The sequence below is a fragment of the Panthera onca genome, chromosome A1 (genome assembly GCF_046562875.1).
Source record: "Panthera onca isolate mPanOnc1 chromosome A1, mPanOnc1 haplotype 2, whole genome shotgun sequence".
Classification (NCBI taxonomy): Eukaryota; Metazoa; Chordata; class Mammalia; order Carnivora; family Felidae; genus Panthera; species Panthera onca.
In genome coordinates this window covers 231,926,964-231,954,417 of record NC_138339.1, presented here as the reverse complement: position 1 = coordinate 231,954,417, position 27,454 = coordinate 231,926,964, and the positions used below count along the sequence as shown (strand labels likewise).

The 27,454-nt window shown below is 44.7% G+C and overlaps 1 protein-coding gene across 2 annotated transcripts in view; it reads left to right on the top strand.

The window, feature by feature from the left end:
* Positions 1–27,454, top strand: part of MTUS2 (microtubule associated scaffold protein 2) — a 566,588-nt gene that overhangs the window by 421,194 nt on the left and 117,940 nt on the right. For both annotated transcript variants that reach the window (XM_060637454.3, XM_060637455.3), the window contains exons 6-7: positions 673–771; positions 12,105–12,316. In XM_060637454.3, coding sequence (XP_060493437.3) covers positions 673–771; positions 12,105–12,316 — 311 coding nt within the window. The remainder of the gene's footprint in view (positions 1–672; positions 772–12,104; positions 12,317–27,454) is intronic.

Sequence of the window (27,454 nt, the reverse complement as noted above, 5' to 3'; positions counted from 1 at the left end):
GAGTGTCTGCGGCCAGCACACAAGGGGAACTGCACTGTGCTCCTGGACATAATTTGAGGAGCGTGCACCTGCTGTTCTTAGTTATTGCTCGCGCTCAGGCTATTCCATCCCGCTGGGGCCAGCTCTGACAACAGGTTCCAGGAAGGCTCAGCTGCAGCCGCGAGAGCTAAAAGGCTCTCTAGGTCACCTCTGTGGACCAGCTGCATGGAAATTAATTAGAGGCAGACCATGTCCCCCGTGGCTCGGGTCTCGGGGATGCTGAGGTCATTAGCAGTTGTGCTCAGCTGCAGCTTCCATCTCTGTCTTCTGAAAATTTGTTTTGGCAGGAAGAGGCGGGCAGACCGAGGTGGCCGCTAGGGACAGTACAACTTTAATTCCCAGATAGTTTGTTAGAGTCACTGGGGTGCAGTGACCTCCAGAGGCAGGGGCGTTTTTCATCCCATCAGAGACAGCAGTGTGCTTCTTCCCCTGACCACCACTACTAAATCCCCTGTGCTATAAACGAGCATCATCCCCGAAGCACAGGGGGTGGTGACCATAGCGACAAATCACCGAAATGTTATTTTGTTCCGTTTGCCTTTTGTTAAACCTCCCTTTCGACAAACGACTGGTGTTACTGTTTGAGTTGTAACTTGCTCATTTTCTTTTTTTCTCCTTTTAAACTCTGATTAGGATCCAAGAAAGAAGTACAAAAAGATCAAGATGCTAATAAACCGGCTGTTTCGTCTCCTAAGAGAACAGTGGCTGCAACCACCAAGCTTCATTCACCAGGTATTTAAGAAGCGCGAAGGGTGTTCATTCAGGGAGTAGGCTTGAACTTGTCATTCATTTTGTTCAAATGTCGTTGATGAGCAGTGCCCCTGTGATACGCGTGATTGTACACCGATGTGTTCTGACTCTAGACGAAATGAACCAGCCGTTGGCATCATTTTATGTTAAAAAATGAAATGTTATCAGGCTTTGAAGAGGTAGAGTCTTCTCTGCGTAGAAGTAATTTATAATTGACACAGCCTTTGAAGATCTGACCTCAAGAGACAATAATAGCTTCTAAAAAGAGAAAGATAGAAAACCAACAGCCATCAAATACTTGCAATTTTGTCAATGAGGGAGACATTTATTTACCTTCAGATATGAAGAAACGAGGTAACATCACTTGAGAGTCGAAAACCATTTATCATGGAAGTTGATACGGTAGGCATTAACCCCTTTGTAGAACAGAATGGAGTGTAACCTCACAAGATTTTCTGTAAGCACAAAAATTGTAGCAGTCATAGGAGTTACTGTTTGAGTTCTTACTGTAAACCGGGGTACCAGGTACTGTCCTAACCTCTTTAAATGTATTAATTTATTTAAATGCCTGCAATGACTGTGAAACAGGCACCTATTGAACAGTCAAAGAACATTTATTAGATGCATGTGAGATGCTGTGAAATCTAGCTTTAGACTGCTTACAAAGCACACATCTAAATGTAAGAATACTAAAAGGTTGAACATGAAAGGAAATATTTATACGAAATAAATAGGAAACAAAAGGAAATTTGTGGTGTTACCGTAATACTAATAAATGGGAAAACACACATTTGTAAAGCAAACATTTTGATACATTTTGACACGTATGCACACGAGAGACCATCACCACAATCCAGATAGCAAATATGTCCACCATCCCGGTGCCCCTTGGGAATCCTAACCCCCTAAGCCCTCTGCACCCCACCCCAGTCCCCGTTCTGTCCCTATATAGATGAGTTTGCATTTTCTAAAACTTTCTATAAATGGAATCATGTCGTATGCACTCTACTTTTCTCTGGCTGCTTTTACTCAGCTTGATTACTTTGAGTAAAGTTCCAGTGCGTGGATACCACGGTTGATCCGTTACCTATCCATGCATCTTTGGGCTTCTCCTCCAAGGATTTGGCCCTTGTAAACAAAACTGCTATGCATGTTGGTACAAGTCTTGGTATGGACCTCTGCTTCTGATTTTCTTGGGAAGTATCTAGGAGTGGAATGCCTGAGTCATACGGTAGTTATTTGTTTAACCTTCTAAAAATGTTAAAAGGCTTTCCAAACTGTTTTTCGAGGTGGTCGTACCGTTTTATATTCCCAGTGGTAGTGTGTGCGAGAGACCCAGTTCCTTCACTTTTTTTTTTTTTTTTTTTTTTTTTTTTGCCAATAGGTGGTATGGCCATTTTTTTAAATCATAGACACTGTAATAGGTGTATAATGGTATCTTGTGTAGATTTAAAGTTTATTTATTTATTTTGAAAGGCAGGGAGGGGCAGAGAGAGAGAGAGAGGGAGAGAGAGAATCCCAGGCAGTGTCTGCACTGTCAGCACAGAGCCCAGTGCAGGGCTTGATCTCATGAACCACAAGATCATAACCTGAGCTGAAATCAGGAGTCAGACTCAACTGACTGAGGTACCCAGGCACCCCGTATCTTACGCGGTTTTAATCTGCATTTCCCTAATAACGAATGATGTTATGATGTGGAGCATCTTTTTATGTTTATTTGATATCTGTACATACTCTTCGGTAAAATATTCAAAAATTTATAGTTTTTATTGGTTTTTCATCTTACTGAATTTTGAAGGGTTTTATATGTATATATATGTATACGTATACATTCCCCCCACAGTCTGTGACTTATTTTGCGTTCTCCCAGAAGAGCTTTTGAAAAATACACATTCTTGGGCGCCTGGGTGGCGCAGTCGGTTAAGCGTCCAACTTCAGCCAGGTCACGATCTCACGGTCCGTGAGTTCGAGCCCCGCGTCGGGCTCTGGGCTGATGGCTCAGAGCCTGGAGCCTGTTTCCGATTCTGTGTCTCCCTCTCTCTCTCTGTCCCTCCCCCGTTCATGCTCTGTCTCTCTCTGTCCCAAAAATAAATAAACGTTGAAAAAAAAAATTAAAAAAAAAAGAAAAATACACATTCTTAAGTTTCCCGAAGTCCAGTTTTTTCTTTTATGGACTATGCTTTTGGGGTTATCTTAAAAAAATCTTTGCATCACCCTAGACCACGAAGATTTTCTCCTACATTTTCTTCTGAAAGGTTTAGAGTTCTAGGCTTTATATTTAAGCCTGTGATCCATTTGCGTTAGCTTTCGTACACTGTGTGAGGGAGGTGTGGCTTCACTTTTTTTTTTTGCAGAGTAACATGCAACAAATTTCTACTCTGATCTTTATGATTTATTTTACTCTGTTTATGTGGGGTTTAACTAGCTAATATCATTAGTTTAAAATCTTTCTTCTTTTTAGGGGTGCCTGGATGGCTCAGTCAGTTAGGCATCCGACTCCGGCTCAGGTCACGATCTCACGGTTCGTGAGTTCGAGCCCCGCGTTGGGCTCTGAGTTGCCAGCTCAGAGCCTGGAGCCTGTTTCAGATTCTGTCTCCCTCTCTTTCTGCCCCTCTCCTGTTCACACTCTCTGTCTCAAAAATAAATAAACATTGAAAAAATTTAATATAAAAAAATAAATAAAATCTTTCTTTGTTTTCTAATGTGTGTATTTAGTACAATAAATTTCCCTTTATGCATTGCTTCAGTTATAGTGCACAAATTTTGATGTGCTGGGTTTCATCTTCATTGGGTTCAAACTATTTTTAAATTTCCTTTTGTGACTTCTTCTTAACTCATGATTATTTTGAAGTGTGTTTGCAGATATTTGGGACTTTCCAGATCTCTCTGATTTGACTTCTAATTTAATCCCATCGTGGTTGGAGAATATACTTTGGATTATCTGGATCCTTCTAAATGAACTGAGACGTGTTTTATGACTCACAACAAGGTCTGTCTCACTAAATGACTCACACACACTTGAGAAAATGTCTAGTCCACTGTATCTGTGTGAAGCATTCTACAGATGTCATGGGTCAAGTTGGCTGATAGCATAATTCAAGTATTCTATATCCTTACTGATTTTCTGTCTACATGTTCTCTTCGGAATTGAGAGAAGGCTGTTGAAATCTCAGAGTATAATTGTGGACTTGTCCATTTCTCCTTTCGGTTCTATCATTATTTGCTTCCTGCATTTTGAAGCTCTGCTATTAGGTGCTTAAACCTTTAGGGCCATTTATCATTTTGATGAATTGCCCACTTTATTATTAGGAAATGACCCTGTTTATTCCTGGTAATATGCTTTTCCCTGAAATCCACTTTATTAAGTATTAGTTGTCCCACTCCAGCCTTCCATTAGTTCAACATGGTTGTACCTCCTTGCACACTTCTCCCTGTCACCTGGTGTCTCTCTATTTTTAAGTGGGTTTCTTACAGGCAGCATATAATTGGCTCTTGTATTCTTCTCTAATCTGAAAGCTTTGCCTTTGATGGACATTTAATGTTATGGATTTGATTGGGATTAACTCTACCGTCTGCCTATTGTTTCCTAGCCATCTCACATATTGTTTTTTCGTTTTTTCCCTATTTTGCTGCCTTCTTTTATATTAATTAATTTTTTATTATTCCATTCGTCCCTTTATTGATGTCTTAGAGACCTGTATCTTATTGGGTTATTTTAGTGGTTGCTTTAGGGTTCCTAGTTTTTGTCTTTAACTTTTCACATTCTGCCTTGAGGCAATGTCATGTCACTTCACATATAATACAGTTGATCCTTGAACAACATGGGTTAGAACTGTGCAGGTCCCCTTACACACGAATTTTCTTCAGTAGATACAGTACAGTATTATAAGTATATTTCCTCTTCCTTATCATTTTCTTAATGACATTTTCTTTTCTCTAGCTTACTGTATCGTAAGACTACAATGTTGGATACATACAGCACACAAACTATGTGTTAATCAGTTGACTGTGACATCAGAAAGGCTTCCAGTCAACAGTAGGCTCTCAGCAGTTAAGTTTGGAGGAGGGGGGAGTCAAAAGTTATATGTGGATTTTCAACTGCACCAGGGGCTGTTACCCCTCACCCCTGCGTTGTTCAAGGCTCAACTATGTAAGAATCTCCCAACTGTATACTTACGTCCCTCTCCTGACATGTGTGCTCCTGTATTCCAACACTTTCCTTCCACGTGTGTCCTAAACCAGCACTGCACTGTTCCTGTTGACTGTCGATGCTGTTTTCTTTCTAGGAGATTTCAATGAGAAAAAAGTCTTTTAGACTTATCCCTGTAGTTGTCATTCTCTCTGCAGACCCAGATTCCCAGCTGGTCCCATTGTTCTTCTACCTAAAGGATTTTCTCTGACCTTCTTGGTGGCAGAGCTTTTCTGGTGGTGGAATCTTTCTGTGTTTGTGTACCTTCATTTTTCATAGATACTTTTATTGTGTTCAGAATTCAAGTTGGCATTTTCCCCCCTCTGAAGTATTTAAAGATGTCTTTCCACGGCTCTCCTTATCTTTGTTTCTCTGTACATAAGGCATCTTCTCTGGCTGTTTGAGAGCTGTTCTCTTCAGCACCGGTTGTGAGCAACATGATTATGCTATACCTTGGTGTCCTTCCCTTTGTGGTTTTTGTGCTTGAGGTTTGCTGTGAATCTTAGATCTGTGGGTATACGGTTTTCATACGGTTTGAAAGTGGGTTGCCTATCATTTCCTCAGACACGTTCAGGCCTGACCCCTCCTCTTCAGGGACTCCAACTGTATACACATCAGGCCACTTGAAGTTGATTCACAGCTCCTGTCCAAACGGATAACATTGTTTGTTTCTTTCACTCTTTTTTTTCTGAGTGTTTCATTTTGGATAGTTTCTCTTACTAATTTTCCTTTCCTTTTTCTTTCTTTCTTTTTTTTTTTTTTTTAAATAGCACCCATTTGTTTGTTCTACTGGTCACAGTTCTGTAGGTTAGACGTCCAGGTGTGGCTTCCGTGGGTTCTGCGTTCAAAGTATCACAAGGCTGAAATCATATGTCAGCGGGGCTCAGTTCTTGACCAGAGGCTCTGGAGGAAAAAGCCACTTTCAAATGCATTCAGGTTGTCGGTAGAACCAGTTCACTGTAGTTATAAGACTGAGGTTCCTGTTTAGAGTCGGGGACCACTTTCAGCTCGTAGGGCCCCTGACAGCCATCAGTGTACTTTCTGTTTTATGGGTTTGCTTATTCTGGACAGTTCATATAAATGGAATCGTACAACATGTGTGTGACCTTTTGTATTGGCTTCTTTGACTTTGCATAAATGTTTTTGAGGCTCATTCATGTTAAAGCATGAGGCGGTATTTTATTCTTAGTTTCGGCTGAATAATATTCCATTACATGGATATATCACATTCGATAATTTACATTCATCAATTGATGGACATTTGGGTTGTATCCAGTGTTGGGGCTGCTGTGATAATGCTGCTATGAACATTCATGTTACAATCTTTCCTTATGTCATGTCTAAATCTACTCTTAATCCCATTCTGTGTATTTTTTGTCTTCAGACATTTGAGTTTCCAATCTCAAGAATTTTTATTTAGGCCTTTTTTTTCCTAAATCGCTTTGTTTCTACTTGACATATTCAGTCGTTCCACTCGCTTCTTGAACATATGGAATGCAGTCACAAATAACTGTTAATCATCTGCATCATTTCTTGTGGGCCTCACTTCATTGCGTTTCTCCTCCTTATGGGTTATATGTCCCTGCTTATTTCCGTGCCTGAGAGTTTTTTTAGATGCCAGACATTGTAAATTTTTCCTTGTTGGGTAGTGGATTTTTAATTCCTATGAATATTCTTAAGCTTTGTTCTTAAATAAAAGTATGTTACTTGCAAAGAGTTCAGTTATTTTGGGGCTTGGTTGTTGGCTTTGTTATGCCGGTCCCAACTAGTGATCAGTCCAGAGCTAATTTTACTGTATTACAGCCAAGACCCTTTTGGGTATACTATCCATTGCCCCCTGAATTACAAGGTTTTCCATTCTGGCTGATGGGAACAGGAACAAATTCTGAGTCTCCACGAGCTCTGAGGACTCGTTTCCTGCAGTCATTTGGGGAATTCTTTCCCTGGTCTTGGACCCTCTCTTCCCAGGCATGCAATGATCAGAACTTGGCCAAAGACTCGAGGGGACCCTCTGTGCGTGTCCAGAGTGCTCTCTCTGTGGAGTGACGTTCTCTCTGCTAAATCTGCCTTGTGACCTCTGAGCCCTCAGCTCCCTGAACCCCCAGCTCCGTTCTCTCAACTTGGGGTAACCACCAGGCCCCACATGGGTTCCCTGACTCATACCACAGCCTGGAAAGTCATTCCAGGAAATAGGCTGAGGCAATTATAGGGATCACCTCCTTTGCTTTCTGGCTCAGGATCCCCGTACTTCATTGCCTAATGTTGACGTCTTAAAAACCATTGTCTTATATATTTGGGCTGAGTTTTTTGGGTTTGTTTTCGATCAGAAGGTAAGTCTGATCCTTCTCACTCCATCTTGGCCGAAAGTAGTTACATTTTTGAATATCAAAATTTAGCAATTGCTATAGTACTATTAAACCATGATATTTTCACCCTTGGAGAAAGAAGTTCAGATTTACCTTGCTACCTATACCTCTTATAAGTACTAAGAAATTTCCCGAAGATGAGAATATTTTTATGTCACTCTTTATTTTGTCTAGAAGAAGGGATTATAGTAACAAATTTTTATAGTTGGCTTTAGAAACCCTGATTATAACTTCTGGGGATTTTTTTGTTGTTGTTCACTTATCCATCAATATAGAAAAGAATCCACTCCTTCCTTGGAATGGGAGATGGAAACCTCTCCTTTCTAGAGCATAGCAGGTCGGTACCCAGTTTAGTAATTCCTGCCCTCACCCGTGCTCAGGACTGGCTCGAAGGAAATGTCCTACCACCCTCCTGTCATTTGTTCTTCACCTTCCCCGCCCTTAGCCAACCTCAGGCCAGCAAGTGCCAGGACTAAGTCGGAAAATACTGTGTTATGTGGCAGAATTTTCTGGAATAAATTTAGATCTGCTTCAGGAACATAATGCCTATCCAAGACCACAAAGAACTGGGCAGATGTGCTACCTAGGGGGTCCTGCTGCTGCCAGTGTGCAAGAAACAGATTTCCTTTCTGCTAGGATGTTGGCCAAACTCATGAAGTGCTTTTCCCTAAGTCAGAAGGCTATCTATCTAAGCTGTGTCTTGTCCTTCTTATTTACAGGGATTAAGGCCATGGGCCTTCTCTGATGTTGTAAATACACAGATTCCAGTGCTGTACTGTTTATCACGTCAGTTAAGCTTCCAGCTTTAAAATTAAACCAAGCTTTTCCATCCATTAGAATCCTCTAGATAGTGAGCGGATGGCTGCGGATGAATTTTTAATATTCTCTTTCCATTTTTAAAGGCTGCATTCTCCCCAGTGCTCTGCCTTTGCACGCAAGCGGCTTGCATTCACCTTTGTGAGAAGAGAAGGTTACTGGCTTTTTCCCCTGAGCTGCCAGATGTCACTGGGATGATCACAGATTCTGTCCGGCCCTTAGGTGGCTGAAAAGAAATTGTGATTGGGGCAAGATTACGATAATGGGAGAGTGTTCTGGATTTAGAATGTGCCCCAAACCTGTGAGATCTGTCAGAGATGCTGTGGAGTGGGCCAGCGGCTTGCTGAAGTGGTAGGAGGCCTGGACAAGGACTCAGAAGCTTGAAATCCAGGCTGGGCCCCTGGACAATGGATTGCCTCACGTCACAGACGGGGCCTCATTCCTTTGCCCTCCCCGCTGGACTTTGCCTATGTCCCTCACAGAGTAGGTGCTCAGTAAAAGCTGTCAGACATTTTGGATCCCCACAAAACATACGACACAAAGTGTACATGTGAAATCATCTCTGTCTGTAGGTCGTGGCAAGACACTGGTCTAGTTTTTCTGTTCACAGACTTTGTATGGAAGAGTGGCCTTGGGGATAAGGCTCACTAACAGTTGGGAAGTGTATAAGGGGCACTCCTTAAAAGACTGGTTATTGCTACTCTCTTTTCCACTTCATTTAAAGACTCCAAAACCATCAATAAGCCTCATTTGAAAGTCTTTATTCATTAATCAGCTTCCTAGTTCAATGGAGTGGAAATCGGAAGGCTATGGTAGGAGACAGATTTTGGGGGAAAGAGGCCGAACACACCTACGAGGCTCCGCCTGACTGCAGAGAGAGGCCAGTGGCATATCTGCCTGCTTGGAAGCTCTGACCACCGTAGAAGCTATATATAAATACTGCAAGGAGTAGGGAAGGAGGTGATAACAAAGCCTTCCGGCACCTGGAGGTGTCCTCAGGGGACATGGCATGCCCCTCCTCCCCCATTTAAAGCATTTCTCTGGCTCCTCCAGAAAAACACGGGTGTAAGAGGTCAGAAGTGAGGCACCTCAGCACACCTCCTGTCAGTGCCAAGCGTGTTCTCCATGAGCAACACGTGATCGCTGCCTTCCGGAAGTTTTCCCTCATGCTCCCTTACCCCCTTACTTCCTAAGCCGATTGGTATTTTAGCTCCATTACGTGCTGGCTTTTAGAAGAAGATAGTAGAAGCAAACAGAACCCTCAGTCGTTTTTCTTTTGTTTTTTGTTTTTTTGCGAGACAGGCGATGCTGGCTGCGTGCAGTCATTTCATTTCGACGTAAGCTCTCCGTTTCCAAGATGGTAGATGAGCCCGTGCGGCTGTCCTCACGCACGGTCCTGGGGACGGTGTGACACGTGGGTGGACGGGAAAGTACGCGACAGAACAATACTTCAGGGAGCTAACTATCGACATACTTAATAGAAACTACAGCCCAAGAAACGATACTGGTTTTTGTTGGGTGCCAGATGGACAGCTGACCAAGAATCCCAAAGGAAGATTGGTTCCATAAGGTAGTTAGGCGTCTGAAAGCCACAGATTTCACACTTGTGTGTTGATCCCAGGTGCTGATGTTCTTAGGGGAACCTCTGTCTGGGCTCAGAACATCAGTTTGGTGGTCCCATGAAACACTGGAGGGTTTTAGAAAATCAACCAGCCACACGTAGGGCGCCTGGGTGGCTCAGTCAGCTGAGTGTCCGACTTCGACTCGGGTCGTGATCTCACAGTTCGTGAGTTTGAGCCCCGCATCCCGCTCTGTGCTGACAGCTCAGAGTCTGGAGCCTGCTTCGGATTCTGTGTCTCCCTCTCCCTCTGCCCCTCCCCTGCTCACTCTCTGTCCATCTGTCTCTCAAAAATAAATAAACACGAAAACAATTTTTTTCAATAAAATCACCGTCCACACCAATAAAATGGTAAACAGTCATCATGAAAAAAATCTACCCTGGGTCTTAGGCTGTGTCTTAGAGTTTAATTCAGGCAGCAGTAAAACCTCCCACGTGTTGTTAGTAATTATTTTTCTTTTGTTATCAGTACTGAGAATGTTAGGATTAAGCACTTATTAAGATTGATGTGCCTCCAACAAGCAAGTGACTTTCCTGGATTATTCTGTACAGCACTGTCATAAAGATCGTTTTAAGGGAGCATTAATTTCACGTTCTACTACTCCATTAAGCCATAATAGTCTAAGATGTATGTGAGGTTGCATTGTGATCTCAGATGATTTCTTAAGGGGAAGATTTCATTAAAATTAGCGTGGTTACCGTTACATCAACAATCAGAAGCATTTAGATCAGTTAACCGTCTTTTCCCCTTGAAAGATGAGGCCACTTGGGTGTTCAGTAGAGTAAGCCTGTTACCTGCTGTGCCTCAGTGTAGTGGGGACTGAGGAGACGACCGTTTTCTGATGTGTCTTCTGTGTTACTCCCTGATATTTTGGAGGGGAGGGGGGAGACGAAAGAACTTTTGAAATGTTGAAGCTTATTCACGATTGTGTGCTCAGGGTCTGTGTCACGTTCTCTCCCCGAGCAGAGGGAAGAATGTGCTTAGGGGACCCAGGCCCACCGTCCACCACCGCCATGCTGGTCTGCAGCTCACCCAGGAAGCATGGGGGTTCTGAGGAAGACACCCGCTTACCCTTGGGTCTAGACCATGATGCAGTGCCTGTCTCTGAGTCCTTCCCTGGAGCCTTGCCTTTACTCCCCGAAGCGTCAACCTAATAGTTATTGTCCTGAAAGCCTCCCCCACCCCGTTCCCAGCTCCAGGTGGAGTTTCTGGTTCCTTCTTCAGTGGCCTCCCCACACATAGTGTTTGCCTGGATCCAGGAGCGGGATCTCGGAGGGTTTGTGGGCCAGGGGAAGAAATGAGCACTTTTTTTATACCACAGTGGAGCACCACCGCAGAGAGGGGTCCATGCAGGTCAAGAGCTGTTTTGTAGTCACAAAGATCATTCTGGCTGTTGTGCAGTCAAAGAAGTAAAAAAAAAGAAGAAGAAGAAGTAGTAAAAGAAGAAGGGCTTTGCGTTAAAAGCTGAGAGGTGCTGGGGCGCCTGGGTGGCTCAGTCGGTTAAGCGTCCGACTTCGGCTCAGGTCACGATCTCACTGTCCGTGGGTTCGAGCCCCGCGTCGGGCTCTGGGCTGACGGCTCAGAGCCTGGAGCCTGTTTCAGATTCTGTGTCTCCCTCTCTCTGACCCTCCCCCGTTCATGCTCTGTCTCTCTCTGTCTCAAAAATAAATAAACGTTAAAAAAAAAATTAAAGAAAAAAAAAGCTGAGAGGTTCTGGTGGCTTGGACTGGACCTTTTAGCTCTGGAGGTGGCATGAGTGGTCACATGGGGGGAGTATTTTGGGGAACATTGATGCCATAGGAATTTAAAGCCAGAAATCCCTGGAGCAGAGGTCATTGACCCTGCCACCAAAGAGAGCAACCACAGTAAGGGAAAGAAGGGGCATGTAGGCATTGCTCCTGGATGCCCAATTAGAAGGGCGCCAGCTTATAACTCTGAGTTCAACCTAGATTGACTGATTTATTTCCCATGAGACATTTTCACAGAGTAATCCCTTGAAGAAAAAAAAAAAAAAGAAAAGAAAAAACCCTGCATCAGTCTCTCTAAGCAAACCTAGAAGAAATGCAGGGAGCTGGAAGGAATCTGGCAATGTTGTCTGTCATTCTTTTCCTGAGATGAAACTCTGCACTGAGAACCTCGTAAACAGAGCAAATGTTTTAAGTCCCCGTCCGGTTTTTTTTTTTTTCCCTTTCAGCGCCTGAAATGACAAACCGTGAGCGGTGCCCTCTCGGCCACTTGCCCTTAATGAAATCCTTCGGCACCGAAGAGCTGTTGTCACGCTGGGGGGTGGATGTTCTTCCACAAGTGACTGTTTTTCCCCTGCAGGATACCCCAAACAGAGGACAGCGGCTCCCCGAAATGGCTTTTCCCCCAAGCCGGACCTGCAGGTGCGCGACGCTGAGCGGCAGCTGGTGCAGCGGCTGAAAGACAGGTGCCAGCAGCAGGCCAGGCAGCTGGTCCTGGTCCAGGCGGAGCTGCGGAGGGCCGTGTGCGGCTTCCAGGCCCTTGCCGTGTCTACCCAGTATTTCTCCAGAAAGGTGAGGCCACGTCTGGTGAATGTCCAGGGGCTTCTTGCTGGAGGGGAGGGCGGTAGTGGTGATCGGGGTGTGTGTGTGTGTGTGTGTGTGTGGGTGTGTGGGTGTGTGGGTGGGTGGGTGTATGTGCGCGTTTAAGTTTGGGTCTGGGGTTAGAGATTTCGTTCGATTTTCAGAACATCCTGCACAGTCTCCAGCAGCAGCATCTAATGCTCTGGGAGCCAAGCGGATACTTTTTTTTTTTAGGCGTGAAAGAAATCAGTCTGGGAAGCGTGATTTAGTAACCTTGATTTCAAAAGGGAAAGTTACGTAAAAGAGATAGAAAATGACCTAAAGGAACATTTTGAAGGGGAGCGCTTTGAAGAGAATGGGAGACTGTTTGCATTTTAGGGATGAAATGGCCGAATTCTGAAATTTCTGCACGTTTCAGATAAGAGGGAGGCAGGGCCACAGCGCTGTTCCACTTTGGCCCTTGATGGGAAATTCAGTGTGCCAGGCCTGGGGGCATCCGGCCCGTGGAGTCACGGCCAAGCCCAGTGTTCACAGAGCAGCATGGGGTGGAGGGCGTCCTCTCTGCTCCCTTGGCCTTCCTGAAAATGCAAAAAGGGGCTGGCTTCTTCTCAGCGCATAAGTTGTCCAGAGGCTCCTGGGGCCATCCAGACACTGAGTCTGTTATTAGCCATCGTGTAGCTAAGCTTTCCCACCTCTCGGCATGGAACAGAGGTTAGAGGGAGCCTGGTATCTGATTTCAATGCATTTGTGCTCCAGCAAGAAGTGGCCAAGCCACGTTTGGGGGGGGTGGGGAAATGAACATTCACCTTCAAGGTTCAAACATTGAGTCTGCATTTTAAGAACGCACAGGGCATTTTGAGTTTCGTATATGGACCTTCAGGTACCTATAAATGGGAGGAAGTACAAATGCTATCTAAATGCTCTCTAGATAAGAAGATGAACTAACTAAATGCCTGGCCAATTTAAAGAAGAAAATCCAAAGAATGTGAAGTAGCCCCATGCCCACTGGTTTTGTTTGTCTTCTGCACGCAAAAGCGTGAAGGACTCCGGCTTTTGAGGATATCCTACACGACGTGCCCCTAGTGTACCAGTCTGAGCCGTCTTTTGTTGTTGGTGTTTCCTGCTTCCCTTAACGCTTTCAGCAGAAAGAGCCTATTACCAATTTGTTGGTGTAAGGAAAGACAAGAAAAACAGATGGCAGTTTTCTCAAGTTTCAGCCTCTTTGCCCACCAAAACGTTGACAACGAATGACCCATTTGTATTTTATACCTTCCTTTCTGGTCTGCTGCTCTCAATGTCAACCGTGAACCACTCAAGTAACTGTAGACCCGACCCTGTGAGAATTAAAATTACCTCCACGGTTTTGAGGTGCCAAAGAGGCCTGACTCACCGTTGTAAATACTGAGCAGTTTCCTTATTAGAGAAAGAGTGGCATGGGTTTTTGTCGTTGTTGTTGTTCTTCAGCTAGAGGTGCGTTTTCGCACTGACTGGCAAATCTTTAATAAAGAGAGGAACACAGAGCTATTCACCGAGGTTCTGATAACATTTACGTGGTTACTGCGCCCTTCTTGGATCACCCTTCCCATCCATCATCCGGTGTCATAACAAATCTTTTTGTTTGTTTGTTTGTTTTTCATTTTAATTCCACTGCAGTTAACATACAGGGTGATATTAGTTTCAGGGGTACAATGTAATGATTCACCTAGTCCATACATCACTGGATGCTCATCCCATAACAAATCCTTGATAAAGGTTTCCTATGGGTAGGCATGGCAACAGACGTTGATACGACATTTTGGTAATATGTGCTGTGTGTCCGATTTGGAACGCTTGGACCCCATTCATGGCATTGTGGCAGAGAAGGGAGTTAGTTCCTGTGCAGAAATCAAGGGTTGGTTCCCTGGAGTTATGTATTTCTGTGCCCCCAGCATATTCCCCGTTGGCCCACGGACCAAGAGTTTTGTTTGTCTGCAGCATACACATGGCTCTTAAATCAGAGACCAAAAAGGTCTAGCAGGTGATTTGTAGGCACCTCCTTCAGACCTCCCTACTACTCGAGTTGCACTCGGCGTGACATTTCAGCAAGACGGATGACCGACATGAATTTCATTTTCTTTTCAGTAAATCACAACCAGCAGCTCCAGACAGGCCTCGCAAACGACCGTGGCATTTCACCTCCCACACATTGTGTGCTTTTCTGTCTTTCTGATCTCAGTTCTCTCTCCAGATAAACCCCAGAACTAAAAATGAGCATGTTTAAAAGAAAAAAAAAAAAAAAAGTCTGTAACTGAGCATAAGTGGCTTTCACACAGGCTACCGTGTGTCCCAAGGACGGTTGATTGGAGAGTTTGCCAGTAACAACCAGATTAGACCAGGAGGTGTGATGTGGGGTGGGGCACCCGGGGAAATAGAAGCACGGCCATCAGGTAGTCTCCAGTGATGGAGCCCTCTGTCACACGGTCTGGTGATCCTGAGATGCTCCGTGTCACTCTCGTGGGAGGCCAGCGCGTTGTTATGCGTGGGAATGTTCAGAGCAGATCGTGCCAGCTGTGAAGCGTGTGACCCCTAGAGCCAGCGTGAAAAGGCGGTATCTCTTTTCTTGTCTGGTTAGAAGACTCTACCGTGTTTCTTGGACCTTGACACACGTGTGGTTTCCACGCTGGAGCATATCCACCTGCAAAGCGTGGCGAGGGTACAGGGCCAGCAGGAGTCAGCCCCTCTTTGCCTCCGTCTATGAACAAGACCTTGAGCAAGTAGCTGCCCCTCTCTGAGCCTTGTCCCATCACCGCAAAGAGTAACATCCCAGCCCTTGCTTGGTCTCCGCTAGTCCCCTCTGACCAATCATCCTTGAGTCTTGGTTTTCTCAGTTTTAAATAGGGTTAATGATTGGGGCGCCTAGGTGACTCAGTCGGTTGAGCGTCCAACTTCAGCTCAGGTCGTGATCTCGCAGCTCATGAGTTCAAGCCCCGCGTCGGGCTCTGTACTGACAGCTCAGAGCCTGGAGCCTGCTTCAGATTCTGTGTCTCCCTCTCTCTGCCCCTTTCCCACTCATGCTCTGTCTCTCAGAGATGAATAAACGTTAAAAGCAATTTTTAAATAGGATTAATAATAGTGCTTCGCAAGGTTGTTGTGAGAATGTATTAAATTAATGGGTTAAAGTACTTCAAACAATTATTGAAGAAAAACATTCTTTTTTTTAAAAAAAATTTAACACTTATTTATTTTTGAGAGAGACAGAGCACGAGGCAGGGAGGGGCAGAGAGAGAGGGAGACACAGAATCAGAAACAGGCTCCAGGCCCTGAGCTGTGAACACAGAGCCCCATGTGGGGCTCGATCTCATGAACCGTGAGATCATGACCTGAGTAGAAGTTGGACGCTTAACCAACTGAGCCACCTAGGTGCCCTGAAAAAAAAAAAAAAAAAAAAAAAAAAAAAGACATTCTTTTTGAGTACGAGGAGATCTGACAAAGCCCTGCCCTCAGATATTTTACTCTCAAGCAGGATGAATATATGAATAGACGAGGCATACAGAGTTAAAACACAGTGCAAACCACCCTTATTGCATTATATATGTACATAAAGAGTGTGGCCTGGGGTGTACTTTAAGGCTAGAAATAATTTTCTAGGCTAGCTATTCAGCTGCTACTCCATATTTTTCCCAGAATGTGCTGATGCTTTTAAGTATGTATTGGAAGTAAGTCTCAGTGTATGGGAAGTCACCAGAAAAAAAGGAATTAGAAGCCTAGATAAGAATCTTCCATTGCTGCCCCATGCTTTACAGCTCCCGGGAGAGCAGTTGTGAAAACTGTCAGCTGTGACACAGCCTGAGCCCAGTGTCCAGGGATTCCAAGATGCCACATTGAGGTGCTAACATCAGCCTCTCACTTGTGCTGGTTCCAGAGAGCTCCACCCCTGTGGCAAGGCATGGTCCTCACCACAGGACAAACAGACCTGCTGAAATCTGTGGTCCCAGGCCTCCGGGTGGGGTCGAAATGAGCATGACTCTGAACTTTTTCGAGTCGAGTTGAATGATTTTTTATCTTTGTCTTGTTCCGGGGAATATTACTCTTTAGCATCCCCTGGCGGCCAATCCGGGAAACAGTCTGGACATGGGTCCCGTATTAAGTAGCGTGCCTTGCTCTGTAGCAGCAAGTTTTATACAATTTATATCTGAGAGTGTATTTATTTTCATCTTATGTTTACTAAGATTTATTACATTTGTTCAATATTTTTCACATTGATTTGTGTCATTTTTATCATTAGCTCTATGAATGTGATAGTACACGATGGTTTTTAATTTTTTTTAATTTTTTATTAAATAGATACAAAAGACTTGAAAATCATCACCAAACATTTGTGTACTATATAAGCCTATTAAAAATTAATAATGCATCCGCCTCCTTTTTTCCTATATATATATATATATACACACACACACGCATATACGTATGTATATATGTGTATATATGTATATGTATATATGTATATATACATATGTGTGTGTATATAATATATATATATATTGCTTTTACTATTTGACCTTCTATCACGCAAAAATTTTAAAAACAAACATGTAGAAAGTGTAACATCCAAACACCCATCATCTATATTTAATACTTATTAACATTTTGCTATATTTAATGAGGTTGTGGGGGGTGATAATGTCGTTCGCGGGGTCCAGAGCCAATGGCCAAGAACGAATCCTTGAAGATGTCTGGTGCAAAAAGGTGATTTCATTAAAGTGCGGGGACAGGACCCGTGGGCAGGAAGAGCTGCCCGGAACCAAGAGCAGAGACTGGTTATATACTATGGAGCTGGGGTAGGTCAAGTCCAGGGGAAGTTTCCGGTGAGATCTTCATATGCTAAAGAAGACGCACTCGGGATACTGGAGGCCTAGCTATTGTCAAGCTAAGGTGGTTTTTCCCTGTAGCAAAGTATTAGCATTAAAATGGTAGGGAGTTCCTGGAGAAACGTTTTGCTCTGCCTGACTCAAGTATTTGTCAATGGGCTGCAGGTTATAAGGAAATTTAATTTTATCCGCCATTTCCTTCTGCCTTTGTTTCCCACATCATATTCACTCTTCTATGTTTTTGTTGTTAGTTAAGTTTTTCAATATAGTTTATATATTGCAACTTCAACTTTTCAAGTCACTTACGTGAGTGGAAGATTTTTATCAATGCAGCCTCTCCCCATGAAGAAAATTAGACCAAAATCACTCATCACAGTATTTGTAATGTGTGACTTTGGTCTAATTTTCGTGATCAGTCTGGCCACAGGCTTATCAACTTTACTAATCTTTTCAAAGAAGTAACTTGTGTCTTCATTGATTTTCTCCATTGATTGTTTTCTATTTCATCGGTATTTACTCTTATCCTTATTATTTAGGTCCTTACAATTTTTTTGTTTAATTGGATTTTTTGTTTTTTGAGGAGAAAGTTTTTATCATTGATTTTAACATTTTCTTCTTCCTGCTAGAAGCCATGTAGAGCTATAAATCCCCTTCAGGAATTGTATCAGCAAAACCCACAAATTTTGAGATGCTCTGTCTTAATTTTCATTCCATTAAAAACATTTCTGATTAAAAAAAAGAAAGTTTCTATAGAGATTTCAAAAAAGTAACAGGCAGAACTCTTCATAACGGTATCATTCCTGCTTATTGACCATCTGCGATGTCCTAGGCACTTTAGATATATTGTGTGTGTGTGTGTGTGTGTGTGTGTGTAGAATAGTATATACCATATATATAATAGTATGTATAATATATTCTATCTAAAATATATATGTAATATATTCTATGTAAATAGAGAATATATATAATTATATGTATAGTATATGTATTTATTTATAAATAGATATTCTTGTAAGCCTCACAACACCCTTACCTGGTATAGATATTATTTTCACATGACAGTTGAAGAAACTGAGCCTAGGGAGACTGTATAGCCCTTCTAAAGACAGCATAATTAGAGACGGATGGAGCCATGATACAAAAACAGGTTAGTCCATATTCAACACCCATGTTTTTCCACAAGATGATGCATCACCTCTCCCTCTGCCCTCTAACCCTCAAGGTACTTTAATGTCGTTAAGGAGAAAAAATACAGAATTGGACAAAACAGAAAGTAAAACAATTGTCAAAAAGTTAACACATGTACAGATGTTAACAGAAAACCGTCTGAGGTAATATTCAACCTGTTGCCATAAAAAAGTGGTATGTGCTCAGGTGAAAGCCCAGTTCTTTGAATGGGAAGGGAATGGTCTGAGACTTGGAGGAGCCACACTGGACAGAGGCGGGATTCTGGATGAGTAAAGGGGAAGGGAGAGCATACGCACCCGTGGGAAGGGTTAATTGTCCGCCAAGCGGCATCCTCTTGCCTCTCTTTAAGCTCTTGGTATATTAATGATTTGTGGATAGAGACCTGGGCACTTGGTAGTTGTTTCTAAAAGTACAGTGATCCCTCTGTAACAGTCGGAGCCTCCTCATGGTGAGGACGACCCAGATTCAACTTCTTGTGTCAGAGCCCTTGGCTTTGTTGTTTGGTCAGAGTAGGGTGTGTGCTAAAGGAGAGGAGAGAGAAAAGACAGAGGTCGAATCGCTCTGTGAAGTAAATGCTTTCTTGATCTAGCCACTTCTTGCGCTCAGATTTTAAACTCAGGGATTCATCAGGATAACCGTCTGCCCTAGAGCTCCAAAAGCAGTAGAGAAGCCATCGTGTCCACAGCCCGGGGATTTTGTATTTCAGGGACTTTTCCATCGAGTGGAGCTCTCAGAGCAGGAATTACACCTGATCGAAAACAGAAAACAGCAAGCTTCGTTGCTCCTTAAATCCTAAAGAAATGGCCATTTACATAGTGTTTTGTGCCCTCCCTCCCCACCTTATAAACAACGCCTGTGACTATCATCTCTTCCCTTAATTTTGCCTTGAATAACTAAGGGCTTAGAGAAAATGTGAGCTCTTCTGACAGTTCTTCTGCCTCTAATCTAGTGGGAAATGTTGGTGATGTAGTGAATTGAGAGCAGTGATTGCTGTTCTGGAAGAAAGTTATATGTCACAAAAGTAAACGTGGTCACAGTACCTTGCTGGGACTACAGCGAGTGTTTGCTTTTTCTCTTAAGGCTCTAGCCTAAGACAGTTTTAGCATAACCCCCAAATACCAAAATATTCCCAATATCAAGAGGTAGAAATCCCCCCTTACCCCCAACCATGCCAAGCAGCTCTTTGAAGTCATAAGAACCCCGGGGGCCTAGGGTGTCAGTAATGGACAGCATTGAGGTATGTAGAAAATAAAACTTAAGGGGCGCCTGGGTGGCTCAGTCGGTTGAGCACCGACTTCGGCTCAGGTCACGATCTCGTGGTCCGTGGGTTCGAGCCCCGCAGCGGCCCCTGTGCTGACAGCTCAGAGCCCGGAGCCTGTTTCAGATTCTGTGTCTCCCTCTCTCTGACCCTCCCCCATTCATGCTCTGTCTCTCTCTGTCTCAAAAATAAATAAACGTTAAAAAAAAAAAAAAAAAAGAAAAGAAAAGAAAAGAAAACTTAAAATTGCAAAGCCTTCTCAACTTTTCTGGAAGATCCCCAGTACTGGTTCCTGATAAGAGCCATCTTCACTGATGATAATATAACTTTCATAATAAAAGAATAGGAAGAGATATTTAACGAAGGTAGAAATCGCCCCCATTCAACTCCCCTCTCTTAACACTTTGTCACAAATAGTTTCTGTTTTAAAATTAGATGATACCTCTTTTGAATACAGATGGATGCCAAGGAACAAGAAAGGGGAGTTTCATTTGCTGCTTTTGAAAGGAAGCCCTCAGGCTTTCCCCAGACCCTGGTTGGCGGCCAGTTAAAAGCATTTTAGTAAAAGCGCTTGCTTCTATAATATGTTAAGATGCAGAATTTAGTGCAGTTTTCCTCCAGGCCAGGGAGGCAGCCAGCGTAGGGAAGGAGGCACAGAGCAAGACCAGGCGACTCGTCCTATTTAGACCCACGCCCTCCGACAGATAAGGAAGTCTCTGTTTCAGAGTCACTGGAAGTTGATTTTAAAATAAATGAATTGCTGCTAACTCCCCTCCAAGTAAAAGGGAGTCGAAGCAATGATAACTTTCAAGAAGCAGCAGTGGGGAGATGGGAGGTATGGCCGCCTCCGCACCAGACCCTCTTTCCTCCGAGAGATGAGTTTGTTCACTCTCCCAGACCTTGGCTTTTCTAGCAAATGGGGACATTGATGGTGCCACTTCGGAGACAAGACTGGCGTGAAGGGGCTCTCGTGCTCCGGGGTCTGGGATTTCACTGAGTCCCTCTAACTCTGTGAGGCATAATTTGAATACCAGAACATCCTCAGCCCTTCCTCGGGTGATGGGTGATGCACGTTAAGTGCGTCCTTCCTTTCCCCTATGTTCATCTGTCGCTAGGCGACAATCACAGTCTAGAAAACAGGAGGTGTTTTGTTTATGTTTTATGTTTTCATGTTTAATTTATTTTTTAATTTAAATCCAAGTTAGTTAACATATGGCGTAATAATGGTTTCAGGAGTAGAATTTAGTGATTCATCACTTGCATGTAACACCCAGTGCCCATCCCCACAGGAGCCCTCCTTAATGCCCATCACCCATGTACCCCATCCCCCCCAACCAACCCCCTGCAAGCGGCCCTCAGTTTGTTCTCTGTATTTAAGAGTCTCTTATGGGGGCACCTGAGTGGCTCAGTCGGTTAAGCGTCCGACTTCGGCCCAGGTCATGATCTCACGGTTCCTGGGTTCGAGCCCTGCGTCGGGCTCTGTGCTGACAGCTCAGAGCCTGAAGCCTGTTTCAGATTCTGTGTCTCCCTCTCTCTCTGCCCTTCCGCTGCTCATGTTCTGTCTGTCTCTCTGTCTCTCTCAAAAATAAACAAACAGTAAGAGTCTCTTATGGTTTCCCTCCCTGGTGGTTTTTGTCTCTGTTTTTGTCTTATTTTTCCTTCCTTTCCCCTATGTTCATCTGTTGTGTTTCTCAGATTCCACATAGGAGTGAAATCCTATATCTGTCTTTCTCTGACTATTTTGCTTATCGTAATGCACTCGAGTTCCATCCACGTTGTTGCAAATGGCACGACTTCATTCCTTCTGATGGCTGAGGAATATTCCATTGTATGTGTATACCAGTCTTCCTTATCTATTCGTCAGTCGATGGACATTTGAGCTTCTTCCATAGTTTGGCTATTGCTGGTAGCGCCGCTGTAAACATTGGGGTGCATGTGCCCCTTCAAATCCGCCTTCTGTTTGGGAAAATCATTTTTAAGTAAGCAGCTTCTATGGAACATTTGAGGCATGAGCGAATGTCTCAGGATATCACTGTCTCCTGTAGCTTCTCAGGGACAGGGTCAGCACAGAGAGACGGAGAGAGAAAGCTGCTTAATGAGGCTGAGCCCTCGCCTCGCCCCCCTTTTGGCATCTGCTTCCTGAAAGGGGGCGAGTGCCATGATGGGTCGTTTTGCGCCTTTCCACCTAGGTCTCTCCCACGAGAGAGGGAGAGCACAGACTTGAATAAGACGTTTGTTTCCTGGAGTGAGTTATGCTGACAGCCTCCCTCCACGGCTCCCACCCTGCCTCCTTGTCAACACACGTACAGTCTGAATTATGTCTGCTCCCAGGGGCACGTCGCTGTCCACCCTAACCGTTCCATTGAAACCAACACCTGCTTGTTAACTGGAGCATTTCAAAACTAAGGCTCACACCCTGACTTCCCATTCCTGAGGCGACACACTCGTTCCAACCACGATGTGCAGGGTGCCGTGTGGCACTGAGGGTCTTCCTCCAGCCGGGGTCACCGGGGCCCTTTGGAGAGGACGGATGCTTGCGAAGTGGCCTCCGACAGCAATAAGACTTCATCAGGCAGAGGTGGAGAGATCCTGTGCTGCGGGAGGCCCAGCCTTGGGAAAGGACAAGACGGTTCTGTGGAAAGGGGTGAGTCTCCTTTGCCTAAAGCTTGGAGTGTGGGACTGATGATGACCGCCATGAGGAGGAAGGGTTTGGGGACTCTCTTTGAGGCAGTCGGGAGGCCCTGGGCGTCCTGGATAGGGTACTGAAGCGTTCGAAGCTGCATTTTAGGAAGATCATTATGGTAGCAGCATAAGGGATGGACGGTATAAAGAAAATTCCAGGCAGAGAAAACAGTTAGGAGGCTCTGCTGGTGTAACTGATAATCCAGGCAAGAGGTGAGAAGGGCCAGAAGAAGGACCAGAAGTCTTGGTGGGAAGGAGAGGGGAGGTAGAGGACCGAGGACCAAGGTGGTGAGCCAATTCCGGGGTGGGGGCTCGTGAGGCTTTAACTAGGACGAGATGCTCCAGAGGATGAGTGACAACCCCCCACCCCAGCCCTGATAATACAAACAAGAATCACAGAACCGTGACGTGTTAAGTGTTAACAACTTCAGACGCATGTGTGTTTGGGGCTCAGACACGTTTAAAGGGGCCACAGGTTGTCTTTTCATGTGTCTTTGGAACTGCACACTTTGTGTATCAGTGAACCCTTAGGATCCAGGTCCATTGGACCTGTAGGGATGGGCATTTTCCCCCAAAAAGTATACTTTGCAGACTAATATCACCTGTCCCTTTGAAATTGAGAAGAACTTGTCCAGAACTCCATTCCACATTTCGGGAACATCCTAGGTCTCTCCCACAATCTCAGGAATTTCAGGTCGGGGGAGCTTCTGTTTTTATAGTTACCTGTGGCTCTGAATCTCTGCTTCTCCTAAATCAACTCAGTTTATGGGTTACTACCATTCCGCCTGTGCTGATGCTGTTCCCTGCAGCGTCCGTCCACACCCAGCATAGCCCTCGCCTCACCCCCTTGGTTGATTTTCAAGATTCTGCTTTCTGATGCTGGGGTCTTCCTTAGGGAGGGAAACATGGGTTTCGATGTCAGGAGAGAAAAAGGAAGCGCTAGAAAACGTGGGAGCCATTTATACGGAAGTGACATAGGGGATGAGAGAGGCAGGAGACTGTGTACAGAGGGGCAAAGAAGACAGCTGCTGTGGGGCCAGAGGAAAAGGAGAGAAAGGAAAGAGAAGACGTGGTGGGAAAACAGGAGAATCCCCTCACAGAAGCCAAATGAGGGAGGAATTTCTGAAAGGGGAGAGTGATTTATAACAGCAGGTGCCAGCCTGAGGGTGAAAGTGATACAGAATGAGTTTGGCCGTTTCAGAGAAGAGTCTGGACACAGGTCGTCCTGGTTTCTCAAGGATCCAATGGTGTAGCGGTCGGATGTGTTTCTTCATTCCACCCAGGAACCTGGCACTTTCCCCTGTGAGAAGTGGCAATGGTGACATCTACAGGACATCGTCCGGAAGTGAAACTCTGTGCCTGGAGAGGAGGGCGCGTGCCCCACACTGCGTTACATCCCAGACGATGTCTCAAAAAGCAAATACTGCTCTCCTCCCGCGGTTCTAACACGTGAACTACAGGCCTGCCCATTCCACAAACTTAATTGAGACTAGGTTTGAACTTAAAAGCACACAGCAGCTGTTATTTTTCATTTGATTCCTGCCAATCCGATCGCTAAGACAGCAAGAAAAGGATTCATGTTATACACCGCAAGCAGTTTGCCTATAATTCATGAAAGCAATTACGCATCTCAGAAACCTAAGAGTCACACACTCTGTATCTGTCATTCAGTACCCAGAGAGAGAGAAAGCCCATCACTTCCGCTCTACCAGGAACAGAAAGAGGAACATTCAAAACTCAAAAGCATTGAGACTTTATCGGGTAACAATGTTCTCTTGAAAACAAAGACTTACCCTAAGTACTGTGCTAACAAAATAGACGGGGGGTGATGTAACTGCTCACATTTTCCTTCAATCGCATCTCCCTAATTTTTGGCTGAGTTTAAAAGAAACACAGAGACAGAATGATAGATTTACGTTATAAACAAAACAGAGGCCGAAGAAAGAATGCAATTAATAGAAAAGTTACAAAGATCGTAGATACTAATCCAGGCCTATCAATAATCACATTAAAAGTGAGTGGTCTAGGGGCGCCTGGGTGGCGCAGTCGGTTAAGCGTCCGACTTCAGCCAGGTCACGATCTCGCGGTCCGTGAGTTCGAGCCCCGCGTCAGGCTCTGGGCTGATGGCTCGGAGCCTGGAGCCTGTTTCCGATTCTGTGTCTCCCTCTCTCTCTGCCCCTCCCCCGTTCATGCTCTGTGTCTCTCTGTCCCAAAAATAAATAAAAAACGTTGAAAAAAAAATTAAAAAAAAAAAAAAAAAAAGTGAGTGGTCTAAATACACCAATTAAAAGACAGAGATAGGGCGCCTGGGTGGCTCAGTAGGTTAAGCGTCTGACTTCAGCTCAGGTCACGATCTCGCAGTTGACCGAGTTCAAGCCCCACGTTGGGCTCGGTGCTGACAGCTCAGAGCCTGGAGCTTGCTTCAGATTCTGTGTCTCCCTCTCTCTGCCCCTCCCCTACTCTCTCTCTCTCTCTCTCTCTCTCTCTCTCTCTCAGAAATAAACATTTTTTAAAAAGAAAGATAGTTTAAAAAAATGATGTTTTAAAACTTAACTATATGTTGTCCACAAGAAACCCAATTTATTTATTTATTTATTTTTTTTTTTTCTGTTTGTGAATTTAATGGCAGGGAGCTAAGATAGGGGTGCCCTGTGCCGTCTGTCTCTGCTTTCCCAGTGGTGAGGGGCCCCCCTGTAAGAGTGTAGAGATGGGTGGGTCATGGAGTGCAGAGTTGGGGTTGAGCTGGTGGGGCAGAAGGACTTTCAGGGGGCCCAAGCCACAGGGGATTGCTGGGCAGCATGGAGGGCCCTTCCGGTGTGTGACCAGGCATGACAGGTGTCCCTGAGACCAGTGTGGAAGCACTTGACCCCCCCCCCCCCCCCAGTTCTGAGGAGCTTGCACAGAGTCGGCAGGAGTGTGGGATGGCCACTGGCCCGCCGAGGTCCCACCCCCTCACAAGAAACCCAGTTTAAATATAAAGACCCAGATTAAAGGTAAAGATATACCGCGCTAACCCTAATCAAGAGAAATAAAGAAGAGCTGTATTAATTTGAGACAGAGACTCCAGAATAAGGAAGTTTCTTGGAGATAGGAACGCTACATAATGATAAAGAGGTCAGTTCTCCAAAGACGTGTAAACCATTAAAGTAGTCGTTGGCATTTTAGGCTGACTCTGTTTGGGTCCAGTGACTTTTACATTCAGGTAATGCTCAGCTGTTGCAGTCCTGAGAACCTTGTTGCTTTAATCTCAGAAATCTCCTAAAAAGCCTCCAGGATTTGGGGGGGGGGGGGGGGTGGAGAGGAAGAATTATAAACATCTCATGTGCCCCGGGTGCTGCTGTGCCCTTTACAATTTTTACGTGCATTGTTTCATTTAATTCTCACATTAACCTTTCGATGCAGGTGTTTCGATGCCCATCTTATAGATAACTCAGGTTGCTTGGATCACATAATGTTTTGTGTATCATTTCACGTATGAAATATTTAAGGAGCACCCGGTAAGTCTCAAAATCATAGAGTGGCTATGACACAGGGTGTTCCCTTAAGAAAATCCCAGTCAGATATCCCGTGTCACCTCATTTCATCCTCTTAGCATTGCAGGAAGACAGGCAGGAGAGCTCAGGAGAGCATTCCCACTTTCCGGATAAAGAAACAGAGGAAGAGAAGTTGTTTCTGGGCTTAGGGTCTGATGGCTGGTAAGCAGTAGAATTAAGACTTCGTGCAGGTCTCCCGCCTCCAATCCCAGTGCACCTTGCACTGTTTTAACCATGATATTTTATTGACAAAGACGTGAAATTGATTTACGGTGGTCAGAATGACACAGAGGGGAGTCTTATCTGTCAGCATCATAGCAGGAGGACATTTATAGTGGGACATTTATTGCGGCCCCTGCCTCTGACCAGGGCTGCGCGGACAGTGACAATTCTCCAGAATACCACTGGAGTATTAACACATAAGCTTTTCGCAGGCAGCGGTGAGAGCGTTTCTGCCTTGATTTTCCTTATCCCTGTATGACGAGCACTGCCAACAGAACAAAATCTCAGCGCAAAACAGCATCTTGATTTCATGCTGAGATGAATCAATGGAGAACAGTGGTCCGTGGCTGCAGTGATAAGGTACGCTTCATTCAGCTATCCGGCACTATGAGTGAAGGAACACTAGTACCTTTCTGGTGTCTTACTGCCCTAAATTAAGTTACGAGGTTGGCCCGAGGGTCAGTGCTATGCTTCACCCCTGGAGACAAATACCCATCCATTGGAAGACTGTCCACCATGCCCAAGGCAAGCCATGAAACAGATTCAGATGGCTGTTAAGTGAAAACCACAAGATGCTCTATTTCCTCCCTCACAAAAGGAAAGGCCTGAGCAATTTTTCAGACCTGAGATATTCAGAATTTTTTCTTCTTTGTATGGTCAGAGTTTTTTTCTTGTTCAGGTCTTTAGTTCTACTTTTGACAATGAGCAACCCTTCAGAATGACCGTTTCTTACCTGAAGACCCAATGCAGAACCTAAGCAGGGGATCCAGAAGATTCAAAACTGAATTCTGCTTCTGGATGAGATGGAGAAAACAGACCCCGCCCCCTCTCTCCCACTGATGCAGCCATAGGAGCTGAGCAGAATGCACGAAGCTATTTGAGGACCCTGAAAAGCAAGACGTAGCAGGCAGGTTGGAATGAAGACCAGAATTTGAAGTATCACAGAACTGGTAGTGGGTTGCCAAGCTCTTCCCTCCAGTGCTCCCTGGCCTACCCTCAGTGCAGACCTGGAAGGAGACCTGGACATGAGCCCAGAAGGTTCCATGAGAAGTGAGATACGGAACTCCTTGCGCTCAGAGAGGGATAAGTAAATCTTTTTTTTTTAACCTCATTTTCTCCTACCCCCAATCTGTACGTGGCTTGTGGTCTCGCCTGCAGCAATGGTGGTGACAAGCCTGCCACAGCCAGACCCCGAGGGAGGGGAGCTTTCCTCTCTGCTTGGAGGAGTTGTATTCCAAGAGGGTGAGGCAAACCCGGATTGCTTTTCTGCCCTGTGTGTCTGTCGTTCAGCCACAGATATGAGCGCAGGGTGAGAGGTGCACAGCAGAGTGGGATAACCAAGGTCCCAGCTCTCTGGCCACAGGATGAAAAGGGGGAGCCCCAGGGAACTGAAGGA